This window comes from Mauremys reevesii, linkage group 14 (genome assembly GCF_016161935.1).
Source record: "Mauremys reevesii isolate NIE-2019 linkage group 14, ASM1616193v1, whole genome shotgun sequence".
Lineage (NCBI taxonomy): Eukaryota > Metazoa > Chordata > Testudines > Geoemydidae > Mauremys > Mauremys reevesii.
Window position 1 is genome coordinate 41,835,033 of NC_052636.1, and position 26,415 is coordinate 41,861,447.

The 26,415-nt window shown below is 49.5% G+C and overlaps 1 protein-coding gene across 1 annotated transcript in view; it reads left to right on the forward strand.

The window, feature by feature from the left end:
* The window catches only part of LOC120381939 (zinc finger protein 420-like), a gene marked incomplete at both ends in the record, with an annotated part of 61,953 nt that extends 41,863 nt beyond the window's left edge, over positions 1-20,090 (forward strand). The window contains one exon of the mRNA XM_039500114.1: positions 19,103-20,090. Within this exon, the coding sequence (XP_039356048.1) occupies positions 19,103-20,090 (988 nt within the window). The remainder of the gene's footprint in view (positions 1-19,102) is intronic.
* Positions 20,091-26,415: the final 6,325 nt, after the last annotated feature.

Consider the following 26,415-nt stretch of genomic DNA (forward strand, 5'->3'; position numbering starts at 1 on the left):
CTATCATTTGCTGTAGAAAAAGTAGGATAAAATTGAGCAACAAATGCTGGGGTCTTCCCAGTGCTCACTAGGGCTGAAATTGCTATTTTCAACAGCCATTACCATATTTTTTAAGTTTTGCTTGTTTAAAAGGAAGACAGTGATATTGCACTGTCAAATCCCCCATAGAAACAAAGAGTGGAACAAAAGAATAATAAAGGCACCTCAAGTTTTCCTCATTTATGTAGGACAGTCTTATAAGATGGATCCAGACATCTTCCAATCACACAAGCTGAAAATTATTCCACTTTACTGCAGTAACCATGCGGGAACCAGTCCTGTCTGTGTTCTGTGCGCATCCAAAATCCCTGCTGAATTCAGAATCACCATCTCACCATCTCTTTTGTGACCATCTCACCTGATATGTTCAGCCCTTGTAAGGGAAGCAGGTTCACATTTAGTAATTGGGTGGGAAGCGTCTCAGAAAAAGTTAGGTGCTGTAGGAGGTGTTGCTTATTCACTAGTGTAACCTTCCTGTTACACTAGTAAACCAGTGCTACACAGCAGGCACTTTGCTCCTGGAGTCTAGAATGGGGCCTTTGCGTCTATACACAGCCCATTAAAGACAATGAAAAGCCTCCCACTCACTTCAACAGGCTTTGGCCAGAACTGGTTATACACAGGGTAACCCCACTGTCTTCACAGGGTCCTGGTCTCACAGCGGAGGGGGGGCATGTGAGCTTGTTGCAGAGCTGCTGCTCCGGGACGGGAAGTTCCTGGCACCCCAGCCTCCAAAATCATCCAGGCTTCCCTTTCTGCACGACGAGGTGCGGGCGGTGGGGGGCGGGGGAATTGGTGGCCTCTGCTGCAGGTGATGGGAATCGCAGGTATTTAAAGCCATGGCCTAGAGGAGGGAAGTGCCTAACTGCAGAGTCTGCAGCTGCCTAGGGCCAGGGCTGAGGATTTAGAGTCCCTAGTGCTGCCGTTGCAAGGTTCAAGCAGTGCCGTGACTGGTGACATGGGGGGGTGGGTACTGGAGACATGGCTAGAGAAGGTCTGAATGAGGAAGGAGATAAATCTGTGGGGAGTTTCCTTGATCACTATGAAAGTTCTGCTCACTGTGGACACTGGTAAACCCACATGGCTGTACAGCTCAATAAGAAAACCCGGGGGCTGAGGGAGCTGTGTATGGCAATGCGTACAGTCATGGAGAGGTGTGTGATCAAAATGAAAAATGTCTCTGAGGTCCAGTAGCGGGTATCCTATGGCACCAATGGCACTGCCCCACCAGGCCCACACTCGGAGCCCACAGTGACTACATAGGGGCCTACATATATGTTTGGTACCAGGACCCACAGAAGGTTAATCTGGTCCTGACTGCCTGAGCACTATTTCAGCCCCACATTTTTGGGTGGACCTCCCACAGTGGGAGCTGCAGAGCCCTCCCCCGCAAAACACCCACCCCATCCTACCTCCTGGTGTTGGGAGGGGAACAGGAGAAAGGACAAAAGAAGCAAGAGAAGAAGCGAAAGGAGGGAGGGAGGGATGGAGGAAAAGGTGAAACAAAAAGGACAAACCCTAATGTCCCCGGTGATTCTAAGGGACAAAATCCCAGGTGTGGAATAAAATTCTGCCTCCTTAAGCTCGTGTTTTCCATGCCTAGAATTCAACTCTCACCAGATGGATCAGACTGAACAGGTTTCCAACCTCCAGGAGGCTCTTACCTTCTAAAGAGGGACGGCTGTTTTCTAGTAAAATCACTAAAAGGGAAGGAGAAAACTCGAAAGAGGTTCCTCCTGGCGCTCACGTCCATGAACCTGAATACTCTCTCAATCCTCAGAGAGAGACCTGGAGAAGGAGACTTGCTGAAGCAAAGCCACAGGGGTCTCTGAGGTGTCCCTGGCCCCTCGCCCCTGTCCTGCCTGGCTGATGTCAGCATCTCTCTGTGAGGTCACCATCTCCCCACCACCTTGGACCAATAGTCTGAGGTCCTGGAAAGGCCTTTGTGATGTCACTGCCACACCCCTCCCTTGCTGTGCCAATGTCCTGCCCCGGCCAGGCACTTTGGAGGTTTGAGCTACTCCCTGTGGATCACCCCACTCAAGGAGCTTTTCTGCAGAGCATCCTCAGATGTCTGAGCACACGAGTGCCATGGCAACGAACTGACACACGTGACACCAAAATGAGATCATTAATATACTAACCTAGAAGAGAAGGACACTGCAGCATTAGTAGGGGAGAACCCCCTACTGAACATGCATTACACCTGGCAGTGTCAGCAGAACATATCGGCTACACAACTAAAGAAAGGGATCTGCACGTGGCTGTAGACCAGTGGCTCCCAACAGGGTGCCCACGAGCGCCATAGTGCCCGCCGGGGCATTTATGTGCACCCACCTACTGCCCAGCAGGGGAGAGAAGCTGTGGCCCTGTGCCTGACGGGGACAGAGAACTCAGGCTGCAGGCGCCGGTGCTCTCTGTCCCTGGCAGGCGCGGGGCTGCAGCTTTTCTCCAGCTTCTCCAGGGCTGCAGGCTGCGGGCGCCGGTGCTCTCTGTCCCTGGCAGGTGCGGGGCTGCAGCTTTTCTCCAGCTTCTCCGGGGCTGCAGCCTGCAGGCGTCGGTGCTCTCTGTCCCTGGCAGGCGCGGGGCTGCAGCTTCTCTCCAGCTTCTCCGGGGCTGCAGGCTGCAGGCGCCGGTGCTCTCTGTCCCTGGCAGGCACGGGGCTGCAGCTTCTCGGGCTGCGGCCTGCGGGTGCCGGTGCTCTCTGTCCCTGGCAGGCGCGGGGCTGCAGCTTCTCTCCGGCTTCTCCGGGGCTGCGGGCACCGGTGCTGTCTGTCCCTGGCAGGCGCGGGGCTGCAGCTTCTCTCCGGCTTCTCCGGGGCTGCAGGCTGCGGGCACCGGTGCTCTCTGTCCCTGGCAGGCGTGGGGCTGCAGCTTTTCTCCGGCTTCAGATCCACAAGGAATGGGATGGAAAATAACCCGGAACGTTTGTATATAAATCACGGGGGCAGCCTCGAATATCCTGGGCTCACCACGGCTACTACAGCACCTCATCCAGGATATTTTAAATCTATCCTTGAGAACTGGGGAAGAAATAGGTCTAAAAAGAAATATTTGATAATGAGAGAAAAGCACCCGGTTCTGAAGAGATTTTATACCAAGTAAGTGACGGTAGTTGGACAGTGTGACGGGATTGTATATGGAAGTTCCATAAACAGACAGTAATAATTCTCCCCACACCCCCACCCTTCACATGGGTAGCAGGGAGCCCTTTGGGTTGGTGCTTTAAGTGGGTACGGGCGGGGTTTTTGGAGCAGTAAAACTCCCGGGCTGGGGGACGGAGGCAGCAGCTGGGCGGGCGGGTGACTGGCAGCTGGGGGGGCGCTGGGCCGGGGGGACAGCAGCAGCAGGGGCGGGTGACTGGCAGCGGGGTGCTGGGCAGGGGGCAGCAGCAGCAGGGGCGGGTGACTGGCAGCAGGGGGCGCTGGGTGGGGCAGCAGCAGCAGGGGCGGGTGACTGGCAGCTGGGGGCGCTGGGCAGGGGCAGCAGCAGCAGGGGCAGGTGACTGGCAGCAGGGGCGCTGGGCGGGGCAGCAGCAGCAGGGGTGGGTGACTGGCAGCTGGGGGCGCTGGGCAGGGGCAGCAGCAGGGGCGGGTGACTGGCAGCTGGGGGCGCTGGGCAGGGGGCAGCAGCAGGGTGGGCGGGTGGCTGGCAGCTGGGGCGCTGGGCAGGAGGGCAGCAGCAGGGCGGGCGGGTGACTGGCAGCTGGGGGCGCTGGGCGGGGGCAGCAGCAGTGGGGCGGGTGACTGGCAGCTGGGGGCGCTGGGCAGGGGGCAGCAGGGCGGGCGGGTGACTGGCAGCTGGGGTGGCGCTGGGCAGGGGGCAGCAGCAGGGCGGGGGTGATTGGCAGCTGGGGGTGCTGGGGGCAGCAGGGCAGGGGTGACTGGCAGCTGGGGGCGCTGGGCAGGGGCAGCAGCAGCAGCAGGGCGGGTGACTGGCAGCTGGGGGCGCTGGGGGCAGCAGCAGGGGCGGGTGACTGGCAGCTGGGGGCACTGGGCGGGGCAGCAGCAGGGCGGGGTGACTGGCAGCTGGGGCGCTGGGCAATGGGGCAGCAGCAGCAGGTTGGGGAGACTGGCAGCTGGGGGCACTGGGCAGGGGCAGCAGCAGGGCGGGGTGACTGGCAGCTGGGGGCGCTGGGCGGGGCAGCAGCAGGGCGGGTGACTGGCAGCTGGGGGCGCTGGGCGGGGGCAGCAGCAGGGGGCGGGTGACTGGCAGCTGGGGGCGCTGGGCGGGGACAGCAGCAGGGGCGGGAGACTGGCATCGGGGGCGCTGGGCAGGGGCAGCAGCGGGGGCGCTGGGCGGGGGCAGCAGCGGGGCGCTGGGCAGGGGGCAGCTGCAGGGCGGGCGGGAGACTGGCAGCGGGGGCGCTGGGGCAGCAGCAGGGCGGGGGTGACTGGCAGCTGGGGGCGCTGGGCAGGGGGCAGCAGCGGGGGCGCTGGGGCAGCAGCAGCAGCAGCAGGGCGGGGGGGCAGCAGCTGTGGGGGGGCGCTGGGCGGGGGGGCAGCAGCGGGGGGGGGGGTGATTGGCAGCTGGGGGGGCGCTGGGCAGGGGGAGCAGCAGCGGGGGGGGGCGCTGGCGCAGCAGCAGGACCAGGCCGGTGGAACCTGGGGCCGGACAGTCTCCGGGGGCACTTTCCCTCCGCTCCTTCCCGGCCTCGCTGCGGGCAGAGCCCGGCCCCGCCTCCCCACAGGCCGCTGCGTCTCGGGCCCCGCGAGCTGCTCCCGGGGTCTCGGGCTCTGGCGCGAGGGGGACGCGCCCCGGCCGCGGGCAGGGACCGGCACATGGGAGGGGGCGGGGCTGGGGGCTCCGGGCGGGGCCGCTGCTCCTGGGGCGGTGACGGGGGCGGGGTTTCTGCGAGGGGCGGGGATGAGATGGGGCCTCCTTTACCTGAGCGGCGGAGGGCGGAAGCGCCTGCGGTGCAGGCTGGGAAATGGAGTTCCTGACTCTCCCCGGAGCGGCAGTGACGTCGGCAGAGGCGCCGGAACCGGGCTGCGAAGGAGCGTTGGGCGCTACGGCTCTGCCTGGCTCGCGCGGGGCCGTTGGAGCCTCTCCCGGGCCGGAGAAGGGTTGGTGCCGTTGGAGCTCTGGGCATGCGCAGATCGCGGGGCAGGGGCGGGCGGGAAATGTCTGTGCAGCCCGGACATGGCCGGGGAGCAGGTGACCCCCGAGGAGCGGGGAGAGAAAGGGGGGGGGCTGAGATCCCCTCGGATTTACCGCTGCCCCCCCCGTGGGGACCCCTCTCCTCCCCCGTCCTGCCCCCTTTCTCCCTAGAGAGCCACGAGCAGCGCCCAGGGTGACCCCCTCCCCCAACCCCTGAGAAGTTCCCTGTCCCCCCCCCCCGATTGTGCCCCATTTTCTCTTCCCTTCGCCAGTGTCCAGCTCTTACTGTGACCGGTGGGGGTATCTGGGGTCCCTGACCAGATACCCCCATTCTTTCTGAACTCTGGTTTGAGACCATTGTTAATCCAGAGTCACTGCATGGACGGACAAGGAGTGACTCCGGATGGACAGTGGGGCAAATGAGACCAGCAATTCTCCCTGGGAGGAGGGGCTCTCATTAGCTGCTCTCCCCAGAGAGCTAAAGGAGGGAAGCTGCTCAAACGCTCTGTCCCTCTCTGCTCAGGATACTGGGGTTCAGCTTCCTGGGTCAGACGCTGCAGCCTCCATTGTGATCGGGGAGACCAGGCTTAGCAGCTGCTGCTCCCCCAGCAGGGTTCTGTGCTGGGAAGTGACCTTAATTAAAGCTGCTTCTCTGCCTGGCCCAGGGGATGACTTTCTCCAGCTGGTCCTAGCCCCCTAGGGCAGCCCTGGGCCCTGTTAATACTAAATTCTGAGCCAGAGTCTCCAGGTAACTGAAAGACGTCAGGGAAAGTGCTGGGGACTGGCAAGAAAGTGACTCTGCACAAACAGCCCCTCCTCATTTCTCCTTCCAGTAGCAATTGCCAGGAGAAAATCCAGCCCTGGGAGAGCAAAGCCCCCAGGAATGGGACTGTCCCAGCCAGAGGGGCAGGGAGAGAGGACAGGGGAAGGAGAGTCTGAAAGGGGCAGTGGGATAAATGAGGGGGGAGAGATTTCCATCTCTCTAATCCACCCAGACACATGTATTGCTGCATCCCTGGGCAGAACCACTTTCCAGTGAACAAAACAAGGATCAGAGAGGGGAAAAGCCAGTTCCTGACTCCATATTCCCCCTGCTGGGGTGTAGCTGCCGTGGGGTCAGTGTCTGAGGGAATCCCCCACAGTGACTCCTTTGGTTCTGCTCTTTTCTAGCCTTGTGTTCAGAGACTTTGTTACTGGGGGTGAGGGGTGGGAGAAGGGAGGTTAAAAATCTCTCTGTGGGCTTAACCTGGCAGGAGGGGCCAGGTCTACATTGTAATAAAGAGATCAGGCATTTTCCCAGGAATCTAGGATGTCTGTCATGATGTGTAATTAACTAAAACCGGTTCTGAAACCCCCACAACTGCCCTTCTCCCCCAGACAGGCTGCAGAATGGCGTCCATGTTTTGCTCCAGCTCATCCCAGCCTGGCGTGAGACAGGGAAGAGAAATGGCTGCAGTGGAGCCAACTCAGGTAGAGATTATCGGGGGGTTGCTGGTGGGTTCCTGCTGGAGAAGAGGGACAGCAAATACACTGGAGATGGAAAGGGTTGTGCAGTCTGGTTTGGAGGTTGGAGCGGGGCAGGAAATGCACTGGGTGGGAAAGGGAGGAGGACAGAGTGTGGCAAACCTGCTGGGAGTTGTTTATTAAGTGCCCTAGATTCTAGGAACAGACCCATGAGATTAGGAGGTGGAAATACCCTAATTTGTGAAACAGAAAATAACCCTCCTACATGGGGCTAGGAAAGCTGACCAGACTCCCAGTGCTGGAGCCCGACCTGACTGACCAGTGGCTGCTGTGAGATATCAAAGGGGCACCCAGCAGTGAGGTTTAGGGGAGCTGCCCCGCCCTTCACATCCAGCTCCTCACAAGGAGGAGGGTGTTGGGTTTCCGACCAGGGAGAGCTCCCTGGTCCCTGCTAGGGGCTCCATCTCCTGTATCAGTCTGTGGCTAGTAGGTGGGTGATGGCTCTGCTGGGAGAGAGGAGGGGCTCCCTCTTCGTCCCCTCACCCTGGTGTTTCCAGCATGCTCTGAATGGGATGGGGGTGGGACTCTGTTGACTGTGATCCACCCAGAGCTTCCATTTGTTTGGCTCCTCTCCTCCACGAATAGTGTGAGTGGGGCAACAGGTACTGAATGTTGGACTCCTGCTCTTTCAGGGGCCGGTGACCTTCGAGGAGGTGGCTGTGTATTTCACCAGGAACGAGTGGGCTCTGCTGGACCCTACTCAGCGAGCCCTCTACAGAGACGTCATGCAGGAGAACTATGAGAATGTGACCTCGCTGGGTAAGGGTTCCTGTCCCTTCAGTTCTTGGAAGGGGAAATGAAGAGATAAAGTTCACGCCAGCCCCACAATGCCACCTCTACTCTGCCGTGTTTCTGCATCACCCCAATATGCCAGTGAGACACACACACATTGTCACAGACCCTCCCGTGCTGCAGAACACTTTGGGAACAGCGCACAGGAGCAGTATCACAGTGTCAAATATCTCCTATTTGCTCCAGTAAACTTCTTTGAGATGGGGTGACCACATCATAGACTCATAGACTTTAAGGTCAGAAGGGACCATTATGATCATCTAGTCTGATCTCCTGCACAATCCAGGCCACAGAATCTTACCTATCCACTTCTATAACAAACCCCTAACCTATGTCTGTGTTATTGAAGTCTTCAAATTGTGGTTTGAAGACCTCAAGCTGCAGAGAATCCTCCAAGTGACCTGTGCCCCACGCTGCAGAGGAAGGCAAAAAACCTCCAGGGCCTCTGCCAATCTGCCCTGGAGGAAAATTCCCTCCCGACCCCAAATATGGCAATCAGTTAAGCCCTGAGCATGTGGGCAAGACTCACCAGCCAGCACCCAGGAAAGAATTCTCTGTAGTAACTCAGATTCCATCCCATCTAACATCCCATCACAGACCATTGGGCATACTTACCTGCTGATAATCAAAGATCAATTGCCAAAATGAGGCTATCCCATCATACCATCCCTTCCATAAACTTATCAAGCTTAGTCTTAAAGCCAGATATGTCTTTTGCCCCCACTACTCCCCTTGGAAGGCTGTTCCAGAACTTCACTCCTCTAATGGTTAGAAACCTTCGTCTGATTTCAAGTCTACACTTCCTAGTGTCCAGTTTATATCCATTTGTTCTTGTGTCCACATTGGTGCTAAGCTTAAATAATTCTTCTCCCTCCCTAATATTAATCCCTCTGATATATTTATAAAGAGCAATCATATCCCCCCCTCAACCTTCTTTTGATTAGGCTAAACAAGCCAAGCTCTTTGAGTCTCCTTTCATATGACAGGTTGTCCATTCCTCGAATCATCCTAGTAGCCCGTCTCTGAACCTGTTCCAGTTTGAATTCATCCTTCTTAAACATGGGAGACCAGAACGTCACACGTTATTCCAGATGAGGTCTCACCAGTGCCTTATATAACGGTACTAACACCTCCTTATCTTTGCTGGAAATACCTCGCCTGATGCATCCTAAAACTGCATTAGCTTTTTTAACAGCCATATCACATCATGATCATCCTGTGATCAACCAATACTCCGAGGTCCTTCTCCTCCTCTGTTACTTCCAACTGATGTGTCTCCAATTTATAACTAAAATTCTTATTATTAATCCCTAAATGCATGACCTTGCACTTTTCACTATTACTATTACTCCAGTTTACAAGGTCATCCAGATCTTCCTGTATGAGATTCCGGTCCTTCTCTGTGTTAGCAATACCTCCCAGCTTTGTGTCATCCGCAAACTTTATTAGCACATTCCCGCTTTTTGTGCCAAGGTCATTAATAAAAAGGTTAAATAAGATTGGTCCCAAAACTGATCCCTGAGGAACTCCACTAGTAACCTCCTTCCAGCCTGACAGTTCACCCTTCAGTACGACCCGTTGTAGTCTCCCCTTTTACCAGTTCCTTATCCGGCTTTCAATTTTCATATTGATCCCCATCTTTTCCAATTTAACTAATAATTCCCCATGTGGAACTGTGTCAAATGCCGTACTGAAATCCAGGTAAATTAGATCCACTGCATTTCCTTTGTCTAAATAATCCGTTACCTTCTCAAAGAAGGAGATCAGGTTGGTTTGGCACAATCTACCTTTTGTGAAACCATGTTGTATTTTGTCCCAATTACCATTGACCTCAATGTCCTTAATTACTTTCTCCTTCAATTTTTTTTTCCCAAGACCTTACATACTACAGATGTCAAACTAACAGGCCTATAGTTACTCAGATCACTTTTTTTCCCTTTCTTAAAAATAGGAACTACGTTAGCAATTCTCCAGTCGTACGGTACAACCCCTGAGTTTACTGATTCATTAAAAATTCTTGCTAATGGGCTTGCAATTTCATGTGCCAGTTTCTTTAATATTCTTGGATGAAGATTATCTGGGCCCTCTGATTGTCCCATTAAGCTGTTCGAGTTTGGCTTCTACCTCAGATGTGGTAATATCTACCTCCATATCCTCATTCCCATTTGTCATCCTTCCATTATCCCTAAGCTCCTCATTAGCCTTATTAAAGACTGAGGCAAAGTATTTATTTAGATATTGGGCCATGCCTAGATTATTCTTAACCTCCATTCCATCCTCAATGTTTAGCGGTCCCACTTCTTCTTTCTTTGTTTTCTTCTTATTTATATGGCTATAGAACCTTTTACTATTGGTTTTAATTCCTTTTGCAAGGTTCAACTCTACATGGCTTTTGTCCTTTCTCACTTTATCCCTACATGTTCTGACCTCAATAAGGTAGCTTTCCTTGCTAATCCTGCCCATCTTCTACTCCTTGTAGGCTTTCTGCTTTTTCTTAATCACCTCTCTGAGATGCTTGCTCATCCACCCTGGTCTACAACTCCTGTCTGTGATTTTTTCCCCCTTTCTTGGGATGCAGGCTTCTGATAAGTTTCTGCAGCTTTGACTTAAAGTAATTCCAGGCCTCCTCCACCTTTAGATCCACAAGTTCTTCAATCCAATCCACTTCCCTAACTAATTTCCTTAATTCTTTAAAGTTAGTCCTTTTGAAATCAAACACCCTAGTCTCAGATCTATTTTTGTTTATCCTTCCATCTAGTTTGAACTGAATTAGCTCATGATCACTCGAACCAAGGTTGTCCCCTACAACCATTTCTTCTATGAGGTCCTCACTACTCACCAAAACCAAATCTAAAATGGCATCCCCTCTTGTTGGTTCTTCAACTGTGTGGTGAAGAAATCCATCAGCTATCACATCCAGAAAAATCTGAGCCCTATTACTACTACTAGCACTTGTCCTCCAGTCTATATCTGGGAAGTTAGTCTGCCATGATCACACAATTCCCATTAGTGTTTACTTCATTAAAAACATTAAAGAGGTCTCTGTCCATCTCCAAATCAGATCCGGCGGTCTGTAGCACACCCCAAGCACTATCTCAGGAGGCTCTAGTAGCTTTCTTTCCCAGTGTGTTTTTTGCCCAGATAGACTCTATCTTATCCATTCCATCACTTCTTATTTCTTTACAATTAACTTCATCATTGATATACAATGCTACTCCATCACCTTTGCCTTTATTTCTATCTTTCCTAAACAGCACATACCCTTCAATACCTGTACTCCAGTCATGATCTACTATTCCACCATATTTCTGTTATCCCTATAATATCCGGTTTCACTTCCTGCACCAGTAGCTCTAGTCCCTCCATTTTGTTACCTAGGCTCCTCGCATTAGTGTACAGACATCTTAATTCCTGCTGTTTGGCTTCACTGACATTCTTTCCCCGGGGGTTAGGCACAGACATTCTACCACCAGCATCACCTATTAGACTGGTATCTACACTACCCTTCCTCCTTATGTCCATTCTTCTGCCCACGGCTGTATCCTCTCTTACTTTGTTTTCTTCCCTCTCAATGTTAAATTCTGGTGTGGAGATTACCTGGACATCTCCCCCAAATTCCTAGTTTAAAGCTCTCTTAATCAGTTGTGCCAGCCTCCATCCTAGAAGTCTATTTCCCTCCTTACTCAGGTGGAGTCCATCCCGAGAGAACAGTCTTCTATCCATGAATGCTTCCCAGTGGCTGTACGTCCCAAAGCCCTCCTTATAGTACCACTGCCTGAGCCATCTGTTGGTCGCCATAATCTTCTCACACCTTTGTTGTCCTTCTCTGGGAACCGGCAGAATCCCACTGAAGATCACTTGAGCCTCGATTTCCTTAAGCGTCTTCCCCAGCTGGCATAGTCTCCCTTGATACGTTCCAGCGAGAATGTAGCCGTACCATTTGTTCCCACATGAAGGACAATCAACAGATTCTTTCCCGCTCCCCTTAGGATCCTTTTCAGCCTCAGGTCCACATCCCATATCTTAGCACCTGGCAGACAGCACACCCTTCTGTTCTCTGGATCAGCTCTAGTTACAGGCCTGTCTATTCTTCTCAGTCGGGAGTCCCCAATCACGTAGACCTGCCTTTTCCTGATGACAGTGTGATTCTCCGGTCTATCCCCTGCTCCCACTGGCTGCAAGTCCTCTCGATTCCTATTCACCCTTGCAATCCTCCGCAACCCTTCCCGTATCCTCCTGGGGCTCATATTTGGTGTTGTCTCCATTGACTCTTCCCCTCTTCCTGTAGGACTAGCAGCTCTTCTCTTTTTCCTTGCCCTCTCACCTTCAGTGACCACCTGCTGTGTCCCTTCTTCATTTTCCAACTCTGCAAACCTGTCCCTGAGCTCTATTTCTCCTTCACTGGCCTGTCTTTTCCTCTGCCTGGTTCTCTTAGTCACATGCTTCCACCGTCCACTTTCCTCACCCAGCAGTCTCCCCTCAGAGTTCTTTGGTCCTGCTGCCATCTGCAAGTCTGAGCTTATCTCTTCAGCCTCCTCATGTCTTTGCTCCATCATCTGCTCGAACCCCCTTGTAAACTTGACCAGAGTTTCCACCTGCATTAGCCTGCTAAACCCAGGGTTGTGAGTTCAATCCTTGAGGAGGCCACTTAGGAATCTGGGGCAAAAATTGGTCCTGCTAGTGAAGGCAGGGGGCTGGACTTGATGACCTTTCAAGGTCCTTTCCAGTTCTAGGAGATTGGTATATCTCCAATTATTACCTTTATTACCTATTACCTTTATCAGCTCTATCAGGTGGCACTTCATGCAGACAAAACTCTTTTCAGGTACCCCCTCCAGGATCGTGTACATGCCGCAGCTTCCACATCCAGTCATCCTCATTGTGTCTTTCCCTGCTGCCTCTGTATCGGTCATAGCCTTCCCACCTAAAACCTGTTAGTCCAAGAAACACAAAACAAAACAAATCCCCAAAAGGCACCAGAACACTGGCAGACCACCACCCACTCCCTTCACTAGCCTGTCAGTTCCTCTGCCTAGGTCTCTTAGTCTCCCAAGTAAACTCCCTCTGAAACTCCCCTGTTTACAGCTCTGTTTGCTGGCTGCTGTGCCGCTGCAGCTGTCTATGCATCTGCACACAATGTTCGAGATGTGGGCGTACCATGGATTTATATACAGGCAATATAATATTTTCTGTCTTTTTATCTATCCCTTTCTTAATGATTCCCAACATTTTTTCACTGCCGCTGCACATTGAGTGGATGTTTTCAGAGAACTATCCACAGTGACTCCAAGATCCGTCTCTTGAGTGGAAACAACTAATTTAGACCCCATCATTCTGTATGTATAGTTGGGATTATGTTTTCCAATGGGCTGCAATATGTGCTATCCTGTCATCTAGTACTGCTGAGATCCTGCATTCAGTGATATCCCTGCCCTTCCTGTTCCCTTTCTCCGCTGAACCCCACCAGCCCATGCTTGCTGTTTCCAGCTTCCCCAGGACTCTCTCATTGTCTCTGTCTCTGGACCTCTCTGTGAGCAAGAAGCAGTGCCGGGGAGACTTGCCCTTTCTCTGGAGTCTTTGATTTCTGGGACATGGATTTACTTTCTGTGTGTTTTAGGAGACTCTTTGAAATTGAGTGTCTGTGACATTAAGCACAGTGCAACCTGGACTGTTGAACAGCTGTGTCCCCTCAGTTCCCCAGGCTGGGGTGCCTTTACACTGCTCTACTGTGAAAGCAGCCACTCCTGGGCAGTTCACACGCAGTCTCCAGCATGTAACTCGCTCCCAGCTACACAGTATTGAGTGCTGCTAGTCAGTGACTCACGAGTTACAGTGCAACACAGGAGAACCCCAGAAAATTCTCTGCTCCCAGACTTCCCCCAGAAATGTGCATCTTTCGCTGTCCAGCACACTACTGAACAATGGGAGCTCATATGAAGTCTGTCATTTCATCAGTGGAAAATGACATGCGCCAGCCTTGTTATCCCAGATGGAGTTTCCAACACACTTTAATCCAATCACACTGGTTAGATAAAGAATAAAACAAGATTATTAACTATCAAAAAAATATTTTAAGATACAGATAATGAGGCATAAAGCTCAGAATTGTTTACAAAAGAAATGCAAAGATAAAACACAAACTAACATCTAAGTTAACCAGCTGAAACGGATTCAAGGCAAATGTTTCTCTCACCATGTGCTGAGACAGGCTGGTTTTCCTTTCAGCCAGGACTCCCCCTAACCTGCCCCTGCCTCCCACGTTCAGCTCTTCAGGAGTTGTCATGAGCAGAGGGAAAGGGGAGAGAGAGAGTCTCAAGCATTTTCCTCACCTCTTTTTATAAATCAGTCCTTTGTACTAGAAACAACTTCAGTTCTCAGCTGAGTCATGGTGCCAGGCTGTCTGTCGGAGATATGAGAATTGGGAGGGAAAGTCTACAGAAAGAGCTTTGGTCAAGTTAGAAGGCCTGAAGTATTAGCTGAGCTTGCTTCTCTGTGTAAAGGGCATAGAAAGGCAAAGTGGAATGGAAAATCCCCCAGATTGGGGAACTAATGGCTTTGTGTGCATAAGGGGCCTAAGTAGGTATAGTGGAAAGTCCCCAAACACACTGATTTGCAGTAACTGAGCTTGTGAAACATAACCACAGTGGAAGTGTTAGAAAAGTCAAACCACGAACTAGACTAGGAATAACAATAACAGGAAAGGCCGAATATGGAAAACTACTTGTTCAGCTTGCTTTTGACCTGCATCATATTTTGCAATATATTCCAAATAAGGTAATTAATGTGCAATGTATGTGCCATTGATTGTGGTTTTAAGCTTTAAAAGGCTTGTGTGGTTTTTAGCTCAGGGGGACAGTATTCCAATAGCTGTTGCCCCCTGCGCACGTTTAACCAAGAAAAGAGCCTCAGGCTGAGCTGATTCAAAATCAATCGTGTGGTTGTTTTCCACAACAGCTTCAAGAGGTCCCTGTGATGGAATGTAAATGTCGTCTTCACACCTTCCCCCTGCAGGAGAATGGCTGTTCGACCAGCTGTTTGCCTTGCTGTCTCTGAGGAACTGCTCTGTGGGTGTTCCCCAGAATTGTAACTTTTTCCGTAATCTCATACTGTAAAATCTCATAACTTTACATACAGTGTTACTATACATTTTAACAGGAGGATAATATTCAGTAGATTATGCATTTTCAAATGATACCTCACAAGCCATACTGTGTACAAAATTGATCATAATTTTCTAGAAGAGTGAACATAGGGGTATAGACTGACACAGTGTCTGTGTGTGTGTTCCCAGCAGATATGTGGGTATTTCAGTCCCTCATAAGCCTAGTGTTCGGCATCTTCAAGGACCTGGGGAACTAGTCCTGGAAATTCACTGGTTTACCAAGTGTGACACTGTATGGAATTGTGAGACACTTTGGTATTAATAATAAAATAATATAATCTTATCAAATTAAAATGAATCATGCTAGATATGCCATGTAAGGTGTCAGGGAAATGTTATGATTTGCCAAGTATGATAATTTTGTTTCTATGTCTGTATCACCTTTGTATTGTGAGTTATAGATATGTAGGGTATATCTGTATTTCCAGACTTGTGCAGTGTTTCTGGGTGACACCCCCAGACATATTGACATCAACACTGCCTAGCCTGTTTGATGGCCCATTGAGGGTCATCAGCTGTACAATGAGCCCATGGAAAGGACCAAGGGGATACACCTATTGAGTCAGCAAGACATGCCGGGGTATACCTGTGTAATGAGAACTCGAAGGCTTTTCCATGCCACATGCTGTGAATCTTGTGTTTGGGACACAGGAAGTACAAGCCACATAGCAAAAGAAATATAAAGGGCAGCTGCATTATCTCCATTTTGTCTTCAATCCCTTTCCTGCCTCTGGAGCAACTTCTCTACAAACTGAACCCTGGAACAAAGGACTGAATGATCCATCCAAGCTGTGGATGTGTTCCAGGCAGATTTTCACACCGCAACTCACCAATACTGCTAAGAACCTGATATATCCATTTTGGAATGTATCTGACTGCTTTCCCATTTAACTTTCTTTCTTTCTTTCTTTGTTTAAACCTTTAGTTTAGATGCTAAGGATTGGCTGGCAGTATGGTATTTTGGGTAAGATCCAAACCTATACTGACCTGGTAACGTGGCTGACCTTTGGGGTCAGAAGATCATTTTGTTTATGTGAGCAGAGTTTTGAAATAACCTCTCACTGTACTGGACCTAAGTGCTCATTAGGAGTCAGAGAACTGGGATGCAATAAAGGGGCCGTGTGATTTCTTTTTTCAGCTTCTCGATAACCCAAGTGGGTGATCCCTTTTTCAGCCTGCTCTGATCTTGGCATTTTCAGTGAGACCTGCCTCTGGCCCACCAGGTCACACTAAGCACTGAAGTTAAATTAATAGAATGTTTTTTATGACAAAGTCTTATGAAATCAACTGAATTCCTTTTTTCTTTCATCTGAGCAGGGTTTCCTGTTACCCAGCCTGATGTGATCTCCCAGCTGGAACAAGGGGAAGAGCCATGGGTCCCAGACCTCCAGGGTTCAGAGGAAAGAGAGATCCTGAGAGCTCCCCGCACAGGTGAGGAAACATTAAACCACCTCAGAATCTGTAACTGCCTGAAGGAAACATCTGGGATGCCCTACAAAGCCCTTGGGGAGGTGTCTCAGTTCATTATTGTCCCTAGCAGGGGTCATATCCTCAGGGTAAATATAACCCATGGCTTCCTATAGATCCTAGCAGACACCAGGCAGTAGCTTCCTCCCTTCCCCCTGCGTATTTGGATGGGATGTGAAGGCTGAATTGATCCCCTCCTCTCTTATTTAGAATCATAGAATCTCAGGGTTGGAAGGGACCTCAGGAGGTGTCTAGTCCAACCCTCTGCTCAAAGCAGGACCAAACCCAACTAAATCATCCCAGCCAGGGCTTTGTCAAGCCTGACCTTGAAAACCTCTAAGGAAGGAGATTCCACCACCTCCCTAGGTAACCCATTCTAGTGCTTCACCACCCTACTAGTGAAAAAGTTTTTTTCTAATGTCCAACCTAAACCTCCCTCTCTGCAACTTGAGACCATTACTCCTTGTTCTGTCATCTTCTACCACTGAGAACAGTCTAGATCCATCCTCTTTGGGAACCCCCTTTCAGGTAGTTGAAAGCAGCTATCAAATCCCCCCTCATTCTTCTCTTCTGCAGGCTAAACAATCCCAGTTCCCTCAGCCTCTCCTCATAAGTCATGTGCTCCAGCCCCCTAATCATTTTTGTTGCCCTCCGCTGGACTCTCTCCAATTTATCCACATCCTTCTTGTAGTGTGGGGCCCAAAACTGGATACAGTACTCCAAATGAGGCCTCACCAGTGCTGAATAGAGGGGAATGATCACATCCCTTGATCTGCTGGAAATGCCCGTACTTATACAATCCAAAATGCCATTAGCCTTCTTGGCAACAAGGGCACACAGTTGACTCATATTCAGCTTTTTGTCCACCGTAACCTCTAGGTCCTTTTCTGCAGAACTGCTGCCCAGCCATTTGGTCCCTAGTCTGTAGCAGTGCATGGGATTCTTCCGTCCTAAGTGCAGGACTCTGCACTTGTCCTTGTTGAACCTCATCATGTTTCTTTTGGCCCAATCCTCTAATTTGTCTAGGTCCCTCTGTATCCTATCCCTACCCTCCAGTGTATCAACCACTCCTCCCAGTTTAGTGTCATCTGCAAACTTGCTAAGGGTGCAGTCCACACCATCCTCCAGTATGTTAATGAAGATATTGAACAAAACCGGCCCCAGCACCGACCCTTGGGGCACTCCACTTGATACCGGCTGCCAACTAGACATGGAACCATTGATCACTACGCGTTGAGCCCGACCTTCTAGCCAGTTTTCTATCTACCTTACTGTCCATTCATCCAGCTCATACTTCTTTAACTTGCTGGCAAGAATACTGTGGGAGACTGTATCAAAAGCTTTGCTAAAGTCCAGAAATAGCACATCCACTGCTTTCCCCTCATCCACAGAGCCGGTTATCTCATTATAGAAGGCAATTAGGTTAGTCAGGCATAACTTGCCCTTGGTGAATCCATGCTGACTGTTCCTGATCACTTTCCCCTCCTTTAAGTGGTTCAGAATTGATTTCTTGAGGACCTGTTCCATGATTTTTCCAGGGACTGAGGTGAGACTGATTGGCCTGTAGTTCCCTGGATCTTCCTTCTTCCCTTTTTTAAAGATGGGCACTACATTAGCTTTTTTCCAGTCATCCGGGACCTTCCCCGATTGCCATGATTTTTCAAAGATAATGGCCAATGGCTCTGCAATCTCATCGGCCAACTCCTTTAGCACCCTCGGATGCAGTGCATCCGGCCCCATGGACTTGTGCTCGTCCAGCTTTTCTAAATAGTCCCGAACTACTACTTTCTCCACAGAGAGCTGGTCACCTCCTCCCCATAGCGTGCTGCAGAGTACAGCTGTCTGGGAACTGACCTTGTCTGTGAAGACAGAGGCAAAAAAAGCATTGAATACACTAGCTTTCTCCACATCCTTTGTCTCTAGGTTCCCTCCCTCATTCAGCAAGGGGCCCACACTTTCCTTGACTTTCTTCTTGTTGCTAACATACCTGAAGAAACCCTTCTTGTTACTCCTAACATCTCCGGCTAGCTGCAACTCCAAGTGTGATTTGGCCTTCCTAGTTTAACTCCTGCATGCCTGAGCAATACTTTTATACTCCTCCCTGGTTATTTGTCCAATCTTCCACTTCTTGTAAGCTGTTTTTTTGTGTTTAAGACGAGCAAGGATTTCACTGTTAAGCCAAGCTGGTCGCCTGCCATATTGACTTTTCTTCCTACACATCGGGATGGTTTGTTCCTGCAACCTCAATAAGGATTTTTTAAAATACAGCCAGCTTTCCTCGACTCCTTTTCCCGTCATGTTATTCTCCCAGGGGACCTTGCCCATCAGTTCCCTGAGGGAGTCGAAGTCTGGTTTTCTGGAGTCCAGGGTCTCTGTTCTACTGCTTTCCCTTTTTCCTTGTGTCAGGATCCTGAACTCGACCACCTCATGGTCACTGTCTCCCAGGTTCCCATCCACTATTGCTTCCTCTACTATTTCTTCCCTGTTTGTGAGCAGCAGGTCAAGAAGAGCTTTTCCCCTAGTTGGTTCCTCCAGCACTTGCACCAGGAAATTGTCCCCTACACTTTCTAGAAACTTCCTGGATTGTCTGTGGGAAGAGTTTGGGGGAGTTCAGCTCCTGATTTTTATTTGACCTCCCTCCAGCACTTGTTTTGGTTTGGTCTTTCCTGTTCCATCCCTGTTTGAGGTGTCTGTCTCTGTCACAGCAGGTGATGCAATGGTCCGTGAGAAAGAGGAGCGGAATTCTCAGCAGAAAAATGTTGAGCAAGTGGATAAACACGGAGCATTATCACAAAGCTCGAAAAGGAATGTGTCCAGGAGTCCTGAGCAGGGAAACTCCTGGGAGATTCAGCACAGACCAGAAACAGAGCAAGGAAACCAGCCAGGGGAGAAATTGGGTAAATTTATTTCCTGTTGGGGAACTCAGAAGGTCCTCATGGAAACCACAACACAACAGGAAATCCTTAGGCGAAAGAGAAAAAATACATGCACTGAGTGTGGGCAAAACTTCATTCACAGATCAAGCCTTTCTGTTCATCTGAGAATCCACACAGGGGAGAGGCCCTACAAATGCCCTGAGTGTGGGAAAACCTTCAATCGCAGTTCGCACCTTATTAGCCATCAAACAATCCACAGAGGGGAAAGACCCTACGAATGCAGTGAGTGCGGGAAAACCTTCAATCGCAGCTCAAACCTTATTAGCCATCAAAGAATTCACACGGGGGAGAGGCCGTATAAATGCTGTGAGTGTGGAAAATGCTTCACTAAGAGTTCAGCCCTTTCTCAACATCAGAGAATCCACACGGGGGAGAGGCCCTATGAATGCCGTGAGTGTGGGAAAACCTTCACTTACAGATCAGGCCTTTCTAGACATCGGAGAATCCACACAGGGGACAGGTCCTACGAATGCAATGACTGTGGGAAAAGCTTCACTCAAATATCAGCCCTTTCTGTTCATCAGAGAATCCACACGGGGGAAAGGCCCTATGAATGCCGTGACTGTGGGAAAAGCTTCACTCAAATATCAGCCCTTTATGTTCATCAGAGAATCCACACAGATGAGAGGCCCTATGAATGCAGTGAGTGCGGGAAAAGCTTCACTCACAGCTCAGCCCTTTCTAAACATCAGAGGATCCACACAGGGGAAAGACCCTATGAATGCCGTGAGTGTGGGAAAAGCTTCACTCAAATATCAGCCCTTTCTGTTCATCAGAGAATCCACACAGGGGAAAGACCCTACGAATGCCTTGAGTGTTGTAAAACCTTCAGTTGCAGCTCGCACCTTATTCGTCATCAAACAATCCACAGAGGGGAAAGACCCTACGAATGCAGTGAATGCTGGAAAACCTTCAATCGCAGCTCGCACCTTATTAGCCATCAAAGAATTCACACGGGGGAGAGGCCGTATAAATGCTGTGAGTGTGGAAAATGCTTCACTAATTGTTCAGCCCTTTCTCAGCATCAGAGAATCCACACAGGGGAGAGGCCCTATGAATGCCATGAGTGTGGGAAAACCTTCTCTTGGCACTCATCCCATGTTAGCCATCAGAGACTCTGCAAGAGAGATCAACATTGTAAAAACCTCTAGGGCTATCAATACTTTGTTTTTTTAATACTTTTCCTGATTCCCACATAGTAACTTTTAAAGCTCTTTGAACTGTTTGCAGCACCGTTATCCCTCAGCTTGTCCAGATGAGTGGCCCATTTTTGCCTTTTGCAGTTTGCCCTCTTTTGAGATGGACCTATTTGTCCTTTCTATTGTCCCACAAGTAATTGGAGTGTGCCCTTCCTATGAGGAACCAGGGAGCATCACGTTTATACCATTCCTCCTATTGCAAAGTTATTGTTAGTCACCAGTGATACAGATTGTATCCTTGTCAGTTGTTCTCACGTTGCTCTGGGTTGTGCTGAAGAGCAGTTATCTTGGGAATTTTTCAAATTATATGTAAATGAAGAGAAGCAGGGGCAGAAAAAAAGTATAGTTTCAGCTTCTGTGACACTGGAAGGAGATGGGGTGACTCAAAGATTCCCTCCTTCCCCTTCACTGCAGAACTGTTACCTTTTGCCTTAGCCAAGTAGTTTATCTTCGTCACATTCTATCCATCCACTTCTCAAAGTGTCATGTGATGAAGCATTCTCCGTTGTCTGTGCTTGCAGATGATGTTTTGACTTCTTTAATCCTATATCAGAGTCGCTATGACTGGAGATGAAAGTGTCAAAGACCTGGAAGGGGAATTCAAATGGATTCCAAATACAGTGTGATCATTTAGAGTTTAAATTCCAGGTTCCATCTATTGTAAAGCCACTTCTAGCAAGAGGGCTGTTTTTCCCTCATTATGAGCATGCTAGGATACTAAAAAATTTGTAAATAACATAACTGACTATTGAGACAGGGATGAGGGAAGCAGGTTTGAATGGATCAGAGGACCATGTGGTGGGAAAATCTCTTGTCCCAATTCTGAATAATCAGATGTAACCTGCTCTGGAATTTCACTTGACACTTTCTTTGTCATGTATTGTCTCTCTGTGATGCGGGTTTCTATCTTTCCTGAAGGCTGTTTGGTCACCCAATTGGATATTAGTTCAGTTTGATAGGCTGTAGCTCAGATTTATTGAAGAATTTAAGACAATGACCCTTTGCTAAAGGCCTCATTTATGATTTCAGCTTTGCTTTTTCCCCATCCCTCCATGATGACATGGAGAAAGTTGAAGTGCAGTTCTATCAACAGGAGAGAACTCTCTAATTTACTGGACAGGCTAACAAAGAAATAGCAGTGATTTAAAATCTCCACTCAGAAATGGTGAACAACAGCAGAACCCCAACTAACTGAAGGAAGTGCATCTGATCACAGTGTATTTCAGTTGTTTAAGGCAATATTGTCTCCGATGATCTGAGAAGAGAATTCCATGGTAAGCGGTTTTGAACTAGGCAAAATGCCCATGTGTTTGGTTCCCAAAGCATTTGTAACCTAGTCCCTACAGAAGATCTCTCCTAGCTAATCCTATGCTTTGGGAAATGCAGCCTTTCATGACACAGATGTTGAGGAAATAGAAGCGGAGTTTTTGTCAAATTTATCCTTTGTAGGTGCTAAAGATGTGTATAAAATGAAACCAGTGTTGAAAATGTAATATCTTCAGCAAAATAGCCATTTTTTAATAGAATCTCCAGCTCTGGTAACTAACGAAGATTCTGATCCAGGCCTGTATCCAGTCCCTTCCCTGGACCTGTGCCACTGAATTAAAGAAAAGCTGGGCATGTTTCAGGAAGCCATTCCTCATTAACACTGCTGAGATTTTAAGTGGTTTTGTAAAGTATTCTTCTTCAGAGAAGTGTAAATCTACCCTATCCAAAGCCAAGGATTTGGAAAGAGCTGAGGTTGAAAGATTCCACACCCAGTTCTTGGTTTCCACCCCAGTAAAGGAAGCTACTCCCTGGCTGCAGCGCTGGCTGAACACCTGGTCTGCTTGGGGTATAACGAGTGCAACGCTGGTGATCCAGCGCTGCTCATCAAGTGTGGACACACACCAGCGCTGTTGTTGGCCTCCAGGGTATTAGGAGATATCCCAGAATGCTTTAAAGTAAATTACTCTTTTGTTTTGTTATGCAGCCTCTCTTTGTTTTGTTGTGAACTCAGGAGCTGCTTATCTAAACAAACACAGCTCCTGTTTGCTGTGATCAATCTGTAAGTGACTGTGAACAATCAAATGAGAGAACCCCCTGCCTACCTCATTCACAGGGGTTGAGTGTTTGATGAGAGAAACGGGGGAGTCCGTGCTTCTTATCTGGTCTGCAGGCTGTTTGCAGAGTAAGGGGTTTGGAAAATTTTCTGATTTTCAGGGCAGGGAGCTAATACACAGTGTCGGCTCAAAAAATCCACACACTGTCTCTCTCTCTCTCCCTCCCCCGCTCCCTGTCACACTACACCCCACCCCCCTCTTTTGAAAAGCAGGTTGCTGGCACTTGAATGCTGGGATAGCTGCCCATAATCCATCACTCCCAACAGTGCTGCAAATGTGGCCACACTGCAGCGCTGGTAGCTGTGAGTGTGGCCACACACCAGCGCTGTTCCTACACAGCTGCACAACCAGCACTGTAACTCCCAGCGGTGCAACTCTCAAGTGTAGCCAAGCCCTAACATATATGAAAATAATTTGTGATCTTTGAATATGTTGTTGTTACCAATTAAAATGAAATTATAGGTGAAGTTATTGGTTAAAGAGTAAGAGACTGTGTGATAATGTGAATTATTTTGGAAAACTGAAAGTTGTCTTGTTTTTGTGTTTTTTTAGTCATACAGGAAATGATGGCTAATCTTGAAAAGTTAATTAGATTTAATTTACCCTGGTTCCTCAACTGTTGCTACAGCTCTAGTACCCATCAATCCAAAGACTGAGAGAAAGGGAGAGTTCCAACTATTGTCCTTTTAGTATCTTATTGTTCCTCTCTCTGTTTTTTGTGCTGGCCTTTCTCTTCTATCATTTTCTGCCTTTGTTTAGTGGTAACAGTTGGTTTCCATCACTCATGTTTTTGTTTAAATCTCTATCCGTTGTTAAATAAATTTTTTGCTTGTTCGATAACTGTACTCAGATGCTGTGTGAGATACAGTAGCAATGGTCCACAGTAAAACTAGTAACCTGGGATACTTGGGGAAGAGAGGATCTGGGATTTCACCGAGTATCTGGTGATCCGGGCTGGACCCCAGAGGGGGACACATTGAAGGAACTCAAGGGTGAAGGTGGCTGCTGTAGCTCAGAGGAGGGTGCTTGAGTTCCAGCAGGCTGGTGAGTTTGGTCACTAACATCCAGCTGCCAAATGCAAAACTCCCTCTTCCTTGTGGCAGGTGGCAACAAGGAGACTCACAGCCCTCAGCACCCTGAGAAGGGTCACAATGTGTCTCTGTGTTGATCCACCTGTCAAATTCACACAGGGAAAGCTCCCGATAGCACAAAACTCTGCCCTATGAAATCATGGAACATGTGCTCTTCGCTCTGTGAAAGCATGTAAAGAATCCAAGCGCTGGAGGACAGGGTTTGGGTCCAGAGTGACCTAGACAAATTGGAGGATTGGGCCAAAAGAAATCTGAGGAGGTTCAACAAGGAGAAGTGCAGAGTCCTGCACTTAGGATGGAAGAATCCTATGCACTGCCACAGACTGGGGACTGACTGAGTGAGGGGGGATTTGATAGCAGCCTTCAACTACCTGAAAGAGCAGCAGTGTGGGCTTTCTCCTTGCCACTTTTGCTGGGCTGGGCAGGCGTCCTGGAGGCCTTTCTAGAAGAGAATTGGGAACTGAGTTAGAAAAACCAATGTGAAAACCAGAACCTCAGGTTTAGACTCATTTATTTATAATATTAAATCTTCAATTCTAGTGTCACAGTCAATACAATTGCTTCAGCCTGATAGTTGCCCAAAGGGAAACTTAACGTCTCTCCAAGGGGAGTGGAGAGAAAACACTTTTCAGAGTCCAAGAGAGACAAGGTGGGTGAGGGTAAGAGCTTGCAGAGGACCAACCTCTGTTGGTGAAAGAGACAAGCTGTGGAGCTAACCCAGCACCCTTCTTCAGTTCTGTGTAGCCTGGAAGGTCGTCTCTTCCATAACCAGCAGTTAGAACATAAGAACAGCCACACTGAGTCAGACCAGTTCATCTAGCCCACTCTCCCGAAAGTGGCCAATGCCCGGCGCCCCAGAGGACCCCTGGGACCAACATGGATACAACACCACCACAAACAAGGTTAAAAGTCAATGCACGTGGGAGAAGCATCTTGTGTTTCCTTCCTTATGTCCTAGTCCCATCATGTGGCCATTTCCTTTTCTTCCTTTCTGTTAAAAGCTTTGGTGTTTTGCACAGAAACATTATTTCCCCAGGAGAGACCCAGGAGTGGGGGCTGCATTCCTGTACCAAAGAATGACTGGAAGGGGGCAGACAAAGGCCTTTAGGACAAGGCGTCCGTCACTGTCAAAAGATCATCTCCCTCCTGCAGGTCACTGGCAGCCTGAATTTGTTCCTTATCCTCCCAGAGTCTGGGGGCTGGAATCAGCACTACCCAGCCCCTCCGTATGTAGCAGGAACAAACACAAACCTGGTCTTTAAAACAAGCTGTCCCCTTCCTTCTCAGGGAAGATTTTTCTGTGATTGAAGTTGAGCTTCAGTTCCCCTCTCCTAGGGGTGGGGCGGGTGTGGGGCCAGCTCCCAGTGAGATCTGTTTTCATCTTTGCCCCCTTTCAGTCACTCTCAGATCCTAACTCTGCTCCCAGCTGTCAGGCAGCTTCCAGCCCATCCACCCTGCTCCCTAACTCTGTGGTCATGTGTCACTCCCTCTGCCAGCACACAGAGCCTGCAGGAAAGCTACTCCTGCCAGATGCATTGGTGGTATAGTGGTGTGGATAGGTGCTTTCCAAGCAATTCATCTGGGTTTGATTCCCAGCCAATACAATAATGGCTTTTCTCTTTTGTTGTTTCCTCATCTGGAAGTGGTTTAATTTCACTCACATTGTGTTACAATCACATTATCAATAGAATGAAACAATAAATGTGTCGAAGTCCAGCAGGTCATACAGGATGGAGGCACACAAGGGGCTGGAATGTGTCATCTGAGAAAGACAGAACACTTGGAAACCTGCATCTCCCATCCCCTGGCCTTGCGTGTTATGATTCCAGCTGCGTGAGCTGTTTGTAGGATGTTCCGGCATGGTGGGGAAATGAAGTTTTGAGTCAGTTTTTGCTCCTGCAGATTCCTTTGCTGTTACAATTATAATGACATGAACAACAGGGAGGCACAATAAACATAACCCCCAAGTTGCAATACAGGTGGGGAAAGAGACGATCACGGTTAAGCCAAACACATCAAAATAAAAATTAATACTAAAAAAGGGGAGGGGGAAGAGATCAGGTATGTGGAGATCCCCTTGATATTTCAACGCACATTGTTAGAATCAAAGTTCAGACTTGACACTGGAAACCCGCAACTACCTGTCTCTCTGAACACCTGTGATGAGCAAGATGGAGTTGGGACACCTGTTCTGCTTCAATCATTTATTGTCTCTCTGTTCTCTCCTTCTTCTCCCCCCAGTTCCTCGTCTCCAATGTCTCTGCCTTTCTCCTCTTGCTCCCTCTCCCCTGCCCTTTCCAGGAACTCACACTCTACAGCATTTAGGACAAGCCAGAGCTCCCATGTTCTGCACATGAGCCTGTGTCAGAGGACGTGGGACCCCGGTCAGAACCAGTCACCAGATCAATATGACCCTTTATGGGCGACTTCTCTGCCTGCTCTGCAATTTACATCTCCCCTCCCCCCCCCGCAAACAGGGTGGGGTACAGCTCTGACTGAGAGGCCTAACAGGAGAAATTTCAGCCCAAAGACAAATTTGTGTGAAATGTTGAGAAATGAAGAGCCCCCCAAATCCCCAGAACTCTAGTGTCACCCCCATGGCACCAGCACAGGGAACCCAGTGAGATGGGGTTACAGAATACAAGCGGGGAGGGAGCAGGGGAGAGAGGTGACGGGGAGTCTCTCTTTTTCCTTCTCTCGTCACTTTCTGTTCTTCTCTTTCCTTCCAGGAACTGCAGTCACAGCAGGGAGGGGTTTGTCTCCGTGTCTGTCACGGAGGTGGTGGAAGTGATGGATTCTCTGACTTCCTGCAACCTCTGTGACTTCTGCAGTGGCCACAGTGGCTGACTCCAGGGCCGCTCAATCAACTGGCTCCGGGGAACGCCTACATTTGACTCCTTCTGCCTATCTTCCTTCGCCCTCAGTGTCTTTCCTTCCCCATTGGGGACATGCAGAGATGAACCCCAGTCAGTCTGTGTCACAGAGAGTCTGTATCTCCTAAGG